At 32.6% G+C, this 17,709-nt stretch overlaps 1 protein-coding gene across 7 annotated transcripts in view; it reads left to right on the forward strand.

Annotated features, from left to right (window-relative positions):
* Positions 1–17,709, forward strand: part of LOC108913671 (eye-specific diacylglycerol kinase) — a 674,863-nt gene that overhangs the window by 612,684 nt on the left and 44,470 nt on the right. For all 7 annotated transcript variants that reach the window (XR_002763331.1, XM_018719260.1, XM_018719268.1 and 4 more), the window contains exons 10-11: positions 11,015–11,117; positions 15,180–15,468. Coding sequence is in view for 6 of the 7 variants with exons in the window: in XM_018719260.1 (XP_018574776.1) it covers positions 11,015–11,117; positions 15,180–15,468 (392 nt within the window). In the remaining variant the exon portion in view is untranslated. The remainder of the gene's footprint in view (positions 1–11,014; positions 11,118–15,179; positions 15,469–17,709) is intronic.

Below are 17,709 nucleotides of genomic sequence, written 5' to 3' on the forward strand. Positions count from 1 at the left end.
ATAAACTTGATTCATCAATTGAAACGTTCGGTGAAAGTTTTTTAAAACAAAACTTAATATTAGCTCTTTGTTCGATGCTCATTTTTGTACCGATGACAAACATACTGCCACTTCAGACGCAATAACTCCGCTTCTATTCGTCCCAACATCATGCAATTTTGAGAGTACATCAGTGAAGGATCTACCTTTCCGGGACATGTAATTGTCAATAGATGGCCTCACTAGAAATGCCCATTTTTGAAAAACTGTTTATTTTAGAACGCACCTTGTCCTAACAAGTCCTTAGACTTAATTGTCAATGCTACTCTACTGAGTACAGAACCATTGCTTTGTACTTACTGGCAGAGACGGCCTACTAGTCTATAGTTTTCTTAATGGTAGTCCCAATTTGTAGTAGTTAATCTTCATATTTTACAAAATTATTCAGTAATTATAAGTATAAAAAATAGAAACCAATAAAATGTGGCAGAAGATCGTCGGAATCAGGACAAATAAATCAGATGGCAACTAAGCCAACTTTTCGTTTGTTTAAAGTAAAACTTCTTCAGGGCACATTGTAACATTTAAGTTGTAAATTTCGTGTGCTAATATTGTAAACTAGGTTGCAGCTATATTATTATTGAACTGTTTTAAATGATTTTTTTATATTTTTGGAGAACATGTTTAGAATAAATTTTTATCGCATGCATATACATTCTGTCTTTTTATTTCATTTAGAAAACAAAGTATCTGATTCGCTTTTTACATTAATTGTTGCAATTATGTTAATTATGTTTAATATATAAAAATGTTTTAATGATCTTTACTTTTTATGCCGTTAATTGTACCCGAGATTATAATTATTTTAGTACATACACAAAATTCCCAACTTATATTATTTCTAAGCCTTTAATTTCGAACATTTTAATTAAGTATATCCTTCACTACACATAAATACGACAGAATCTATTTTTAATTTTAATTTACATTTTAGGCAACGCATTAAAATTCTCCGTATTCATACTAAACGTAATTGTTTTGTTATTTATACAGTAATTGTTTAAAACACGCTACGGTGACCGTTTCGAAACAATATAACGTAAAATTTAATTTTGCCGTAGCATACAATGCCCACTATTTTGTTTTTCAAAGCTTTTCAAGCAAAGTACGTTTGTTTATTAAAATGAAATTTTCTAGTCTGCACTAATTAAATACGTACATTATTATGCACTTCCGAAACCCCACGTAAAAAGTACACTGATGGATAATTATGATAAAAAATATCAAGACTCTCTTCAGACAAATATGAGGCAGAAGGTAGTCAAAAACAAATTGTGAATTTGGACATTTTTTTAATTTTAATTAAAATTAATTTATTTAGGTATTTATGCGAATACTGTGGAATGTATTTTAAAAAAGTACCTGTATAATAATAATACTTAAAACGTTTATACGATATCTTGTGTAAAAAAATGAGACTTAAGGTTTTGTCACCCCATACTTACCCCCAGAATCATAAAATTTCTATTCCGAATCGAAAACGCTACATGCACTCTAACTGTACATCCTTATCAACATATCAACAAAACTCTATCAAATCATTGTTACAAATTTTCCATTTCTCTGTCTTTTTTTTTGTTTTTACTCGTACTCATGCGAAGTTTACTTATAACTCACTCAAACATCAACTTATAAAAGCATACAAAATGTAGATATTCACCATTTTCCTCCTTATTGCCGACCCCTTAATCCTAGAATGCACAGACTGCTTCTATTCAAAGCAGAAAGGTCCAGCCTACACAACCACAGCAAAATTACTCCGATCGGACCACCCCTGCGCCCAGCGGTCGCTCGCGGAATATTTGCTAGACTTTGAAAGTTATACACATACGTATTTTCGTAACATCTAGCGTTACACTACCGATTCTTTAAACATTTCCAGTTTTAAAGTCACATGTGTTGTATTGTTTCTGCTTACTGTTAAATAGTAATATTTTAAATCTAAGATTAGCTTTAGGTAGGCAAGGAACGGAATGATTTCTAGTCATCCTTGTCTAAAGGAAACTAAATGGCGCCCTATACGGCACATCTTATACAAAAAGCCATCCTATATGGGTAGTACAGGTGTCCGAACATCTTACTGCTTGAGGGATAAAAGGATGTAATAATGATAGGATTAGCCTCGGGATCAGAATTTCCTAAAATGAGGTTCAAGAACGATGTACTTTAAGATATTGGAAAAATATAGTTTCGAAACCCGCTAACACAAACTTAAGAAACGCAAATATCGATAATTATTTAGAACAGCGATGTCAGTGAATTCTATCGACAAAAAAACTATTATAAACATTCTACATAAAGTTCTTATGGAAAAAAATTAGGATCGTCTTAGGAAATATGTATAGTAAAAAATATTAGTACTTAATAGACAAGGCGAAAACCTCGCATTCGTGGGAGAAATTTTCCGACTCGATTTTTTTGCATATTCAAATTCGTGAGATATTGAATGTTGATGATGACATGAATCAAGATGATGCCGGCCGGAAATCTGGTGCCCATTTGTTTAAACAAATTTTTTTTAAACAAATTGTAAAAATTTTCACACCGGAAATTTTTTTTGCCCCTTTTTATGAACAAAAAAGTTCCTATGCACGATGCCTCTAAAATTGATACTTTTAAAGTTATAAACCATTTAAGTTGCTAAAAATGCGAAAATGACGATTTTCAACGGCCGATTTCCGCGTTAAAAATTGTTATTTTTGATGTTGCCAGGTACCTAAATTAAAGTTTAAACATCCTCCTACAAGATGCTGAAGAGTTTTTGGGACTCGCATTATTCTAAAGCCTTGTTTTTTAATTGTTAATAAAGCGCTATGAGCCGCGCGCGCGCCTCTCTCATACGCGGATTCGCTATTTCGTCTAGCGGCTTCAGCTTATGTTCTTTGAATTTAGCATTCTAAGTACTATTACTACTCATAAAATAATGTAAAAATTGATTATTTAATTTTCATAATTCATAATAATTTTATTTAATTAATTCAAAATTGTACAAATAGAGTGCAGAAAAAAAATAAAACGGCAATAGTATCAAATATATTTGATTTTTATTAAAGAACATTTATTTAATACTGCATATTATTATTATCACACATTTATTCAATAATAAGAATTCTCACACTGTTCTATTTTACAATCATAAGAACAAGCTTTAATCTTACAGTTTTTTGCACATTTAATTCACCTGTTTCATTGTGATAACCAAAAACTGTGAAATCCAAACATTGATATTGTGGAAAAATTGGACTTTTCCATATGTACGTTTGTAGCTCTTAAGACGTGTAATTTCAATGCATCGGAAGTGCATGGTATTTTACTTAAATTAATACCCATTCCGCTACAATGACAGAAAATTAATTTTCTAGCTTCATCGGCTGTGTTGCCTTGCTTACTTAATATTTTTAGGCATAATCTTTGCAATGCATCAAACTCTTTGTTGCTTAATTCAGATATAAAAATAATCTGAAGCCGCTAGACGAAATAGCGAATCCGCGTTTGAGAGAGGCGCGCGCGCGGCTAATAGCGCTTAATTAACAATAAAAAAACAAGGCTTTAGAATAATGCGAGTCCCAAAAACTCTTCAGCATCTTGTAGGAGGATGTTTAAACTTTAGTTTAGGTACCTGGCAACATAAAAATTAACAATTTTTAACGCGGAAATCGGCGGTTGAAAATCGTCATTTTCGCATTTTTAGTAACTTAAATTGTTTATAACTTTAAAAGTATCCATTTTAGAGGCAAAGTGCATAGGAACTTTTTTGTTCATAATATGCCGAAAAACCTAAAATCCGGAGTGAAAAAACCAATTTTTATAATTTGTTTAAAAAAAGTTTGTTTAAATAAATGGGCATCAGATTTCCGGCCGGCATCATCTTGATTCATGTTAAGGAACATCTCAGGAATCTGAATATGCAAAAAAATCGAGTCGGAAAATTTCTCCCACGGATGCGAGGTTTTCTCTTTGTCTCTAAGAAATATCGCGAGGGTTATGTTTGGTTTCAAATTAATTCACTAGTGGAGTGTATGAAAATTCATTCCGGGTGCTCAGATTACTACCTTTATTCTTGTTATTCTTATGGTTTTTGAGAGAGAATGCTATGTCTAGATCATACGAGTCAATTTTAATAAACCCCCTAAAAATCAGCTATGAAAAACGACAGCATATAAAGCGTGAGTCGGAAGAACTAAACTCCAGGAATGGATTCTCAACGTCAAAATAGTAAGAAAAAATTAAAATGCGATTTTCATTTATTTTCAAGTTATATCATGTCATTTTATGTTGTAATAGTTTAACATTTAATTATACGTTTGTACGATCAAAGTTTTACCAAATGACAAGAACTTATTCAAATTTAGAATATGCAAATATGGTGTTTGTTTATAGTTTTTGTAATGAGAATGCTAATGCTGCTGTTGAAGACTATCGTCAATGGTTTCCACATCCTGATAAAAATTTTCAACAAACTGTGCGGAACCAGAAAGCTTCTCAGTGCTAGTATCTGAACAAGCTCATCAACAAGGTTTAGAAGAAGTAGAAAATACTCTGTGTCTAGTATTAGATAATGCAACTATCAGCTCACGAAGAATTTTTGGACATTCCACAAAAAAGAGTAATAAAAACCCTTCAAGAGCAAAGCTTATATCCGTACCATGTTCAAAAAGTAGAACACCAACAACTGGAAGATTATGCTAAGCGTGTCGAGTTTTGTCGATGATCAACAATAATCATCTTTTGTATCCCGCATACTTTTTACGGAATTACAAGTACTACTAGATGATGTTCCTATAAACATGAGAATGCGCACGATGGAGCTCCTGCACATTTCGCTCGTCCAGACAAGCTACATTTGACCGAGAGCTTTCCAGATCGTTGAATTAGCCGCGGTGGTCCTATTAATTGGTCTCCAAACTCTCCAGACCTCACAGCACTAGATTACTATTTATAAGTCTGGTTCAAAAATAAAGTGTAAAAAATAAGAGTCGAAGGCGCTAATTCGACGTATCTTCAATATTGGCACTTATTAAAGACAGACATTCAGCAGTCACGAAAGGACAGACGCCCTTAGTAGACGAAGCAGAAAGTGTTTAAAGATCAATAGTGGTGTTTTTGAACAATTAGTCAATAAATACTATGATTAATAGAATATCAGTACTTTTTTTATTGAAATGTACGTCATAGGTTCAAAACAAATCAAAATCGCATAACATTTGAGTTTTTTCTTATTATTTTGACGTGTAAAATCCATTCCTGGAGTTTGGTGTGACTCTTCTGTCGACTCGCCCTGTAGAAACGATACTTTGATCTTTTTGAGTCACTTTATTATTACTAATATTTCGTGATCTTTTTCTATGCTTCTTACCTAAGTGGTATGTTCGCTCTTTGTTAGTGGCAACATGCATGTTATGTTATTATTAATAGAAAGTAAGTAGAATTAAAACCAAGGTAACTTTGGGTGGAGTCCTGCAATAGTCCTATTGCCATATTGTCTACATTGCAAAGGTCTTTGAGATGTGTCTGTATAAACATATTATTATTATTATTATTATTATTATTATTATTATTATTATTATTATTATTATGTTTTTTCAGCAAATTTGAAAAAAGTAATAAGACCTTCAAGTATTATATATTTTGCATAAAAATAAAACCTGTTTAAAATATCAATATGAACGATGAAAATGAAAACAATGTAATATTCCTCGAACCATATGATAAACTACCTATAATTATTCCTATTTGCCAGTTGATTTCAAACGCCTGTTAATGTCTAAACATTTGCGCGTTACTTTTCAGCTATTCGATTTTATTGATTGTAAAGAGTGTTACTGTGCATTATTATTGATACTACTTGCGTGTTTAAATCCTATGTTATACATTAATCGATATAAAAATGGTCCCATTGCTACCATTCAAACTCGTAAAATACATTAGTTAGATACCCCCTACATCGTTAAATATTATTTACATTTCAACGTAAAAATAAACGTATCAGACCTACCTGCAGCTACTAAATACCGTTACACTAAAGTTTCGCATCAAAGCTTTGTGAGGCTTGTTTACTTACTTAACGTCGTCCTGTACAAAGTTGTTTGAATTAAAAAGAAATTATACCCTCATCACTGACGTGTCACAACATTATTTAGATACAAAGTGGGAATTGACAAATTTCGCCACACAGGACGAAATGTGACATCTGCAGCTGACAGTATCACTCGAAAGCACGCTATGAACCTGTTAAATTGTTATATTTTAAAACAGACGCGATACGTTTTCATAATACACATTTGCAGGATATACATTGTAGAAAAAAATAAGAGCATGACGTTTTAGTGTGATTCTCATTCAGGCAGAGGTGGATAGAGGAAAAGATTATGTCTTTGATATAACGTACTTCTGAAGGATATAAAAATTAGTCCCTTCTATTTCAGAAATTAAAAGCCTATATCTAAATATTTCGTAAAAACATGTTTCTCCCCAGTATTATATAGTTCTCATCTCTAAGATACTGTTATTGCTTTATGTTTTTGTTTAAATTTTTTGTTTTTAAATAAAATATTGGTACAAATTTGACCTTGTCATGCTCAGAGTTCTAAGAGCTCTTTGCTCCACCAAATTTAAAAAAAATGTTACTAAATGAATTCTTCGATACCAGACACTTAAATATGCAAAAGATATCTAGCCCCACAGACAAGACTTCCTAACTGCTGATATTGCGGGAAGCAACTACTCTTTGGGCAACATGCACCTATTAGCATTGAATTATATCCAGTAAACAGTTGATAGTAATTAATTATCCAAAGTAAACTAAAAATTATGTGTAAATATAATAATTAATACAAACCCGAGGCCTGTTTTTGTAAGTACCTACTTTTCACTCCTTATTTTTCACTTTTGTGGCGATTTTCTGTTTTCAAAATTTATATTAAAAAAAGTAGTTGGTAATCTGCACAGTGAAAATGAATAGTTGAAGGTTCTTAAAATGCATAATATTTATGTAAAGTACCTACATTTTTTTATAAAACAGAATTACACTTCACTTTTTTACATTTGTAAAATGAAAAGTGAAAACTGAAGTACTTTCAAAAAATAGTCCCCTGATGTATTGAGACTTAAATAATGTGACCATTCAAAGGAATAATTTGAATTTTTTTATTCTCTCCATTGACAAACATGGACAGGTAAAAAACAGCAAAGATAATTGTTTATTATTAGCAGTTGATTGGGTGTTAGGAGTATAATTCAATTCTAGGTGCATAAACTGAAAGTATATGTATAACATTTTAATATGTTCCAAATTCCATTTCGTAAATTTTGCCTTCTTCACAAAAGACTCGTTATAAGAGTAACACGTTAGACTAGTCAAAAAAAAAGAGCTTTTTAATTTGAAATTAACAATGAGAACCGCGATCTCTCTTCATTAGGGGATATTTGAAATTACCAGATACGCTGCAACTGAATTATTTTCGAAAACAGTTCATTAAACATAAAGCTATATCAAACTTGGAACTTGATGTTCCATTTAAAAAATCGATAGCGCCCAGGCCATACAAAATACCCAGTATAACTGTACACATTTTTGGCAGGTGCACTACCAAAATTGAAACAATCTTTGCATAACTCTTCTTTTTTCTCAAATTAGTAAGGTACAGGAGATTATTGGAAGAACACCCCATATAGCGTGTCCACTATACGGGGTGACGGAATTGAGAGGAGGGAAACTTGTCTATTTTTCATTTTATGAAATAGAAGTGGGTCAACATATACCCTGGTACCCTAGGTGTACCCTGTTAAGAATTGGTTAGAAATATATTAATTGATTATAATTTGGCATATGCAAATAAAATTGAATTGTAAATAGCTTTTCTCAATAAAATGTTTTGATATATGAAAAAAACAACTACACCTACACAGAATAATTTTTCCAAACCAAACATTGATACGAAATTGCTTATAATACTGTTTCACTTTGATAGCATGTGGCATTTTCTTGAGCACATGTTCGTTATGAATATTTAATATTTCACTTGTGATAAAACAAAATTGGCAGGTACAGTGACAAAGATTAAACCGAAATTACAGACAACCTACAAAATCGGTACCTACTAGCACTTTGTTAAGTATTGTAATATGGATGGCAAGATAATGTAAACATTTAAAAAATATTTTTTGTGTTCAAACCGCTCGTTTAATCAAGATTCTATAAGAAAATCTTCCAAATGGTATCACCTATCAAATAAAAAATAGTTGTTATTTTGCCTGAAAGTTATGAACGGATATTATCACCATACATCAATTTTGTAGAAGTTGTAAGTTTTAAAAAAACACTCGGTATAACATCAAAATGTGTAGATTGAAAGCAAAAGTCCACACCTCAAAAATAATCAAAATCGAATAATACGTATTCGAGTTATTTACGCAAAGTTCAAAATGTTTCTTGAACTTTGAGGCTATCTGGCGGCCAAAGGAAGCCATTTCGGATATAAGTGAATTAGCCTAAATCTGCCTATTCTGAGTCCACGAATCTGTGGGATCCCGTTGTATACGTTATTCTGGGACACCCTGTATATGGGAATACATAGAACTACATTTTTCTGCATTTGAACAAAAGCACACATTTTTATCAAGTATGACTTTCACAAACTAAAATATAATAAAGTTTTCCCTCTTTTCAACATATATCGCTATTAAAATGTGAAAATGCTGTGAGTAATGAGTAATAAAGTAACTATTGTCATTAATTATTATATTTTGAATTGTATAATTTCCATTTGATATTTTATTTAAATATGTTTTTGCATAATTATAAACAATACACGTCTACAATAATTTTCATTTAATACCTGATATCTTTGTTATATATTGTTAGTATCAAATGTCATATTGGATTTTGTGTAAGTTTAATTACTATTACCTTCACTTGGAATATATTTTATACAAGCACACCCAATAAATTTCAGGAATCCCATTCTCTTAATCAGCCCCTGCTACCACCACAGGAACAGTTCGTGGTTAAATTGAAAGACATTAATTTAAAACCCTCCCCTGCTTGAAACAGTGCTTCGGCAATTTTTTTACTGCCTGGAAAATCCTTAACTTTTTTAACGGTCCATTTAATAGTCAAACTAATCCTTACAGACTCTAATGCCGACTCCCTAGTTAGAACGTATTTATAATTAGTGTTGCGCAACCCTTAAGCAGTCAATTCGTTCGCGCCTCCTCACATTTACACTTCGCTAATCGTTTCGCCATTCACTTTGCTAATCCACGACATTTCGCAAACGAGCTGCTTTTCGCTGGAAGTTTCAAGTCTTGCCTAAAAGGCGCCTTTAGAAGTTGCTTCTTGAGCCAAACGGTGCTGTAACGGTCAGGAGTGCTTTTCCTGTCTTTAATTTAGTTTGCAATAAATAGTCATGAGAATGCACAAAATTATAACACGAATAAGGACATCTAAGTAGTGTCAAACTTTCGAACAATATTGTTTGAAAATGTATCAAAATCCACATATTGTTAATCAACTTTCACATTTTAAAAATAAGCAAATTTTAAAGTTCGAATTACCACAAACTTGTAGCAATTAATCATGTATTGAGATCGGAAATGTTAAAGCGGCTGCAATGTGGTGCAAGGTTGGCTGTAGGCCGGGTTTTCTTTTATGTAATTTTATTCAAACAAAAAATGGCACAACCGTTCTTATAACTGCACTCTACATTATAAGAATATGCATGATGTACCCGGTACTTCATACAAAATAGTCGAATACAAATAGAGAAGTCAAAATAATATCAGTTCTTCATATAAATTTTTTTCATACGGTCCTTCGTTAACAAGTTACGGACTCTCAAAGGTGAAAATTAAAAAGTTGGTTTTATTTAGCGTCTAAACTATAAACTTCAGCAAATTTGGTGATCGATAATACCTGCGCACGCTTGTTTTTGTTGTTGTAAGTGAAACTTACATTATGCCCAGAACGCCAGGGATGATGAAGTTTTTAATAGATGCCATTTTTACTAATGTGCCGAAGCATCAAATACTTTACATGTCTCCCTTTAATCTGAAGTTTCGCATCAATCAATTTATTCGATACGTATCTAGCGGCACGCCAATGCCTGCCCTATCGTCCTGGCGTACCGGTGAATAGTTCAAGTTTTTTGCCGTCCAAGGACGTTGCGCGTGTATTTCATCGTCGTTTTTGCGTGTGTAAGAGAGTTTGACGCTTTGCTTGGAGGAGTGTGTGGCACACATTTTTATGGAAGTAAATAGCATTACGTATCGTGAGCATAGAGCGGCACACGGCTTGACTACAGATAACATAAATTACTACTATTTATTTACTTGATTGTCTATTTATGATAACGTTTTTCCCGTATAACGTGAAACGTATTGTTTTTTGCAAAGACTAGTTATATTAGATTTGATAAAATATAAAAAAATTATTTTATTAAGATTATTACTACTGAAGAAGATTCTTTTTATCTTTAAGTGATAGAAAAGCTCAATCTTATTGTCAACTATAGGGATTGTATTTATAGCTCTGAATATTTTCAACAAAATTTTGTGTTATTAACGAATAGCGTATTATAATTGGTTAGTACTTTCTACTTATATTTCTATGCAATTTATGTAATAATATAAATTTGGATAGATTTTAATTTAAATAAGCTTAAAATATAAGCTTTTAGATTAAAATTCGCAATTTGTCATATAACGTTCTAATTATAGCAGTTTGATTTACTTATACATATTGAATATAGAGCTATATTATTAGATATTATGAATATGAATATTACAAACTATGTACGAACTGGAGGAAAGCGTTTTTATTATTATTATTATTATTTTACATTTACATACATTTTACAAATATTTCGAACATTTCGCAGTCTGAACTTGTTTCAGGATTGCTTAAATTTTTTTCTAATTCAATAATTTCATTTATCTCCAAATTTGAAGATATTAACATTAACTTTAATTTTTCCAGTTATGGTGGGGGTACTCGTCCTTGGAATAGGTCGATGGGCGCCTCCGAACCAAGCACTGAAGATGGTCTCATCGAAGTCGTCGGTCTCACAACATATCAGCTTGTGAGTAAGTTAGGGATAGCTCACACCTACTATTTTCTGTTGCACTGTGTTTTATTTTCCCTTTTTTTCTTTTCTGAGACAGGGTTAAAATAATATTAAATAATTATTTAATACTTACTTCACATATTGCAAAAATTGCAAAACAAACTTATATACCGGGCGGTCCGTATGTATCTGGTATTATTTAGGTATTTTTAAGAAAGATGTTTGAAACAGTAAGTCAGGTACCTTTGCTTTTTAAAATATTATATTGTAAAGCAATCCTTTCCCTACCTTCAATCCATCTCTCCAAAAAACGGCGTGACTATCTTTTGAAAAATTGAAAAGATGATCACGTAATTAAATTGTATAGGTTTTAGATTTTCTATTGAGCAATATATATTTTTTTTAATTCAGTTGAGTGTCGAGAAAAATAGAATGTCCCCAGTTGTCTCTTCTTCAGAAAAACCTGTGAAGCTGGTGATTAGATATTTTGCCATATAAGGAGCAGGTTTGCAAAACTCGGTTTGTACAAATTTTACATTTTTCAATTAAAGTTATTAAGTAGCATTAGATGTGAATGTGACATTAATACGAATTTATTCTCTTTTAAACGCTTAAAGTGTACTTAAATACACAACTATCACTGCTAAAACTTCTTAGACATGCATATCGTAGCTGATCCACTGGTATCAGTACCAATAATGTTCTAACATTATTCCTTTACTAAAATTCTCTACGTATTTGAATCTATAAATTTTGTTTTTTAATTGCCATTAATTTGAGGATATCTAATGACAGTAATTGTATCTTTATTCCGTCACTCAAATTTGGATAGAGTCTAATGCAGGTAAAAAATTTAAATATTGACGCCTTAAGCCGCTTAGCTACCTTTTAGTCAATTTCAGCAACGTTTTGCAAATCTTATTCTCATGTGAAGTTACCTTCTTTGATTTTTAAGTACAAATCCTTTCCAAATTCCAAGAACTTCTAAACCGTGGTCTGAAATTATAGACTTTTCTGGATGTCTGCAGCTTTAGCTAAAATTTTCTTTCACTAGAATTTTGGTAGCATTTAGGTCTATTCATACTTCAAACTCCAATATCGTTGATGCAGCTCGTCCTGTGAAAAGTTGCTCCTACCTTCCTTGAGGTACTGAATGTATTGTTTGAATGTATTTTTTTCTTAGAAGGCGACCTATCTTGTAAGTACACCCTTATACAGGGTGATTCAGAACTTATCCAAAAAAAAAAATTTCAATCAACAATCAACTCCGAGTTGCTATACACGTAGGCCATTTTTGACACTCACTACTAAAAAACTATTGTAAGCAGTATCGCAAGGACGACTGTGAAATTGGATATCAGTATTTGGAGTCGCAGAGGCCACGTGGCTTTCCACGCGTACTGCAAATGACGCTAGATACTACAGTTGTCCCAGTTGTTATGGTTGAATGTACTACAACTTCAATAATTTTTTTCTCGGAAACTATAAGGATTTTACAATTTTTTTACGATATTGACTCCATGCCGCATCTATTCCCAATTTTTTTTGGATAACTTATGAATCATCCTGTATATTTGGTAGAAAAGTTGTTTCAAGATATTCCTCGGTTTCCTTGGTTTTCGCATAGTTTGCAACTTTTCTGTTGATATATCTATTTCCTCTGAACTAATCATAGGTCATACAAATGTTCTACCACGCAAATAGTGTATGCTCGATGCAGTAAAATATTGTAGATACCTTGTTTCTGAGCGGGATGGTGATGAGAGTCAGCACTTTTTTAACTACTGATATTGTATGAAACAACTACTCTACAGGCAATTTTCCCCGCCTGACATTGTACTATATCCTCATTATCCTCAGTATCTAGTAAATATCTCAATGTTCTCTGTTGCGATGAGTCTTCGACAAAGGCAGCCCTCAAGAACACGTACCTGCATTTGGACAAATATAGGTTTGTTTTGCAGCAGTCTTCAACTGTTTTTATTTATTAGGTATATTCGATCACTTAAGTCGTCATGTATGTACTTTCAGCGAGTTTAAGGCAATAAATCAGTCGGTCAATTCACAGCCACACACACAAAAAAAGTTGGGTATACTTTTTATGCGACATATATTTTTCGTAGTAATTTGGCCTCCTGAACACGAATCTGGGTTCAGAATTGGCCCATCACGTCACAATTTTTTCCTAACCTCAAAAAACTTGTGAAAAATAGTGAAAATTGATGAAAATTTACTGGGAAAATTTGGAAAAAAATGTATTTCCACATAGTACATATTTATGTAAAAGACTCTGCTGAATTCAAATCCGCTGTCAGAATTGAGCTAGAACTTGTGGCTTTTTTTTCTGTCCTCAAAAAACCGAGCAGAAATCGCTATTTTCAAATTCTGAGCGGATTTTGTCCAGATTTTGTATATTTTGGGTCGCTGATTACGAATATGAATTCACATTGTAAAAATTCAAAATGGCTGATCCAATATGGCGGGTATACTTTTTTAAAATCCACCGATTTCAGTAAAATTTGGCATCATAAGGATTGCTGGTTGATCTCACCTTCATTAATCACACATCTGGAGCCAGCTTTTCATAAATCAAGGTAAAATTTGTAGGCAGAGTCATAATTTTAGGCCGAGTAGGCGGCATTTTTTCGGCAAAGTCACATTTTTAGATTGAAAGCATAAGCAAATGCAGTGATGTGATGTGTGGCAGTAATGTATCCTTTTCCTTGAACTTTAAAATTATTAAGAAATAAAAGCCTCTAAATGCCATAGGAAAGCTGCATAGTAGTTAAAAAAATCTAATTGGAATACCATAAGCCCATGCACGACTAAATAAATGAAAGAATAAAGTAGAAACTTTTTTGTCTTGTCCCATGGAAACAAGCACATCACACTACACATCATTACATGTGTAGAGTCCTTAAGTCATTTTTTTAAGCGGAGTCACATTTTTAGACGGAGTGGAATCTTTTACCTTGATTTATGAAAATCTGGCTCCAGATGTGTGATTAATGAAGGTGAGATCAACCAGCAATCCTTATAATGCCAAATTTTACTAAAATCGGTGGATTTAAAAAAAGTACACCCGCCATATTGGGTCAGCCATCTTGAGTTTTTACAATGTGAATTCATATTCGTAATCAGCGACCCAAAAAACCCCTTTATACAAAATCTGGTCAAAATCCGCTCAGAATTTGAAAATAGCGATTCCTGCTCGGTTTTTTGAGGTTAGAAAAAAAATCCTTTGTTCTAGCTCAATTCTGACAGTGGATTTGAATTCAGCAGAGTCTTTTACATAAAAATGTACTATTTGATGTGGAAATAAATTTTTTTCCAAATTTTCCCAGTAAATTTTCATCAATTTTCACTATTTTTCACAAGTTTTTTGAGGTTAGGAGAAAATTGTGACGTGATAGGCCAATTCTGACCCCAGGTTCGTGTTCAGGAGGCCAAATTACTACGGAAGATATATGTCGCATAAAAAGTATACCCAACTTTTTTTTGTGTGTGGCTGTGTATCTTTTATAGTTTCAAGTCAGTCATTAACTGCTGTAGAAACAGACCTTTCAGTGCTGAATAGAGAATCAAAACTTATTTAAAACATGTTATATAACTATTTTTCTAATCTGTGAATGGAGGGGAGGAAAATATTGCTTCACCAATATACTATAATAATACCATTTCCAATTTCAAATTTTTCTTGAAAATCTATAATACCACTTTTAGAAAATAAATTAACCCACCACATACAGATTATCCATAGGAAAGTAATTAATACAAATTATCTAATTGACTTTAACTAATAGCAATAATGTAATAAGTACTTTCCTTCTGCTTTTATATTAGTTATTCTATTGTAAAGTCATAACTTGCTCTAAGAATATGTCGCCAAAAAAATTCACTCAAGTTCTCTTTACAATTTAGATCTACTGTCAAAGATCGACACTTAAAGTAATTTTGTTTGCAAATGTTGTGCTGCATGGTTTCACAGAGGATGAATGTATTTAAATCCAGAAGCTGCTGCTATACCGCTTTTGTTCACATATGACAACCCTTAAATCCAACCAATTCATATTTCAGCCGCTGCTCCAAGCCGGGGGTCACGGAACTTGCATCACGCAGTGCCGATCTGCCAAAATAATTACCTCGAAAACAATTCCAATGCAAGTGGACGGCGAGGCGTGCAAGTTACTGCCCTCCATTGTCACCTTAACGCATTTAAATAAGGCACCCATGCTCGCCAAAAGAAAGTGTGGAAAATTAATTCCGACCCAGACTGCACTGGACAATCTTAAAATTAATGTACATAGAATTAGCATGTCGGAGTACGAGCAGCACCACTATGACAAAGACCTTCTGGCACAGGCTGGTATGTATAAAATATCTGTCGTTTTTTCTTATGTCCGTTAAATTTGTAGACTGGTATCACTTACTGTTGATTCAAGCAGAATTTAAACATAAAAGATGAATTCTCACTCCTGTTCTGTTAATACTCACTGCATCAAAAGTTTGTGCATTGAAAAAATCAAGCTTTTGATGATCCCTTAAATAATATAACTCCATTCCTCTTTAGATCCTGCGGTTTACTTGTCTACAGAGTGGTCTAATCTGGTTGTGAATAGCTTTAGCCACTAAATCTCTCATTGTAGGGATTTGCATCAGAAGAGTTAACTGGTCATTCCAATCTTTTGACGTGCCTGAAAGCTGCTTGCGTAATTAGCTCGCGCTTTGTCATCCATAAAGATCAAGTTTTCACCCAATTCTTTGCATAGAGGGGGCATAATGGGCTTACCTGATGATGTGTTCGATATAAATTAGATTTGTCATATTCTGTGCTATTCGAATTAATGAGATACTCCTCCCCCAAGAAAAAAAAAACATTACGGTCTCCCCCTCATAGGAATGAACGAGTAAAATTTAGTCTTTATTGACAATGTCCATAGACTTTCTACACTACCAACTCTCGCCAACCTGGTTTTGGTATTCTGTATCCCTCGACACTGTTGCAGAAACCAATCTCTATGCTTCCATGTCAGTTTAAGACGAGCTGCACGGTGTCATGGAGTGCAGCAGGATCTCGTGAAGGTCTTCTAACAAGGAGTGGAATCGTCCTCTAATTATAGGCGTCAAAATTACTCGAAGTATCTTAAAAGTGTACCATGAGAGATGAAATTGAAACATTACAGTGTCTTACGAGCATACTGAGCAAATAACGTGTGTCTTTTTCGCTGGATGCTCAAGGACGTCCACTGTGTGTTTGTTTTCTATTGTTCCAAATTCTTGATATCTGTGAGCTGTACGCACAGCAGCTGACCTAGGAATGACCAAAATATATTTTATGTTCTACAAAAATTGACTATATATTGGTAACACCTTATCTGAAACTGCTTACTATTTCGTTTTTCTTCTAAATAACTACAGTTTTTTTACAGGGGTAAGGAAAACAAAGTTTTATAGAATTATTTTACACATGGAGTCCAATACTTTTGACGTTGTGTGTATTAGAAATGGTATTTCATTAAAAAATTCATAATTTAAAATCATTTAATAAAAATAGTCAAATACAGTTTACTGGGAACTTAGTTTTTCATAGAATAAAATGTTTATTTCAAAAATATTACTGAGGTAGAAATTGTCATGTCATTCTATGATTATTAAAATATAGAAAGTTTTTAAATTCACTTCCCGTTTGATCACCTTGTGTGAAAGGATAATAAGGGTTGCCTTGTCAAAGGTTCTCGATTAATAACCACATACAAGATGTACGTAGACATCAAATTAAATAGGTACAGTCCAGTTCCTTCACAGTAGTTTTTTTCCATCGGCGAGACTAAATATCTAATAACCTTGATAAAATTATTCGAATTTTTGTCTTTGGAACATATACAGGGTATATCTTTTTTTAATGTTAATTTTTGCAATGAATCTAAAAACACTTAATATTTCTGAAACAGTTGAGGATAGGTATAGGACATTGTATATGAAATATGTCTAGAATTTTCTGAAAAATCCAAAAATTGAATAATACACAAGGTATTGCATTCAAAATAAGAAAGTTGGTATTGACCACTGTTACATGACACACCCTGTATAAAAAATTTTTGTTGAAAAAAATGCGCAACTAAAAATACCAATCGACGTATCCAAGCGTTTTTTCGAACACGCCCCCATTTATTTATTACTGAATTTATTTCATTTGGCTGATACACACTGTATGATAATTAGAAAAAATAGAGTTTTGTACACTCACTTTTATTTAAATGAAAAGCAGTGAGACAAATAGACCAGAGGTTTATCTCCAACTGTTGAGAATTTAGAGTAAAATAATTTACTTCTACGTTAACGAGTGTCTAAGAGCACAAAGAGCACGGTTCTATGTTCACTATATATAGTGTGTCCCACAATTATATCCTGAGGACGACAAATTTTTTATTTGTAAAGTTTTAAAAAAATTATTCTGTTACTACTAATGTTACTACTTTCTTTATTTTATGTGCAGCCTGTCCATTTTTTAAAAAAAAAAAATAAAAGTGATTCCAAGCAAAATGTCCTGACCTTTTAAAATATCTAAAAGTGTTGAGATATTGTTAATAATTTCAAGACGATTATA

The sequence above is a fragment of the Anoplophora glabripennis genome, unplaced genomic scaffold (assembly GCF_000390285.2).
Source record: "Anoplophora glabripennis isolate ALB-LARVAE unplaced genomic scaffold, Agla_2.0 scaffold34, whole genome shotgun sequence".
NCBI classification, from domain to species: Eukaryota; Metazoa; Arthropoda; class Insecta; order Coleoptera; family Cerambycidae; genus Anoplophora; species Anoplophora glabripennis.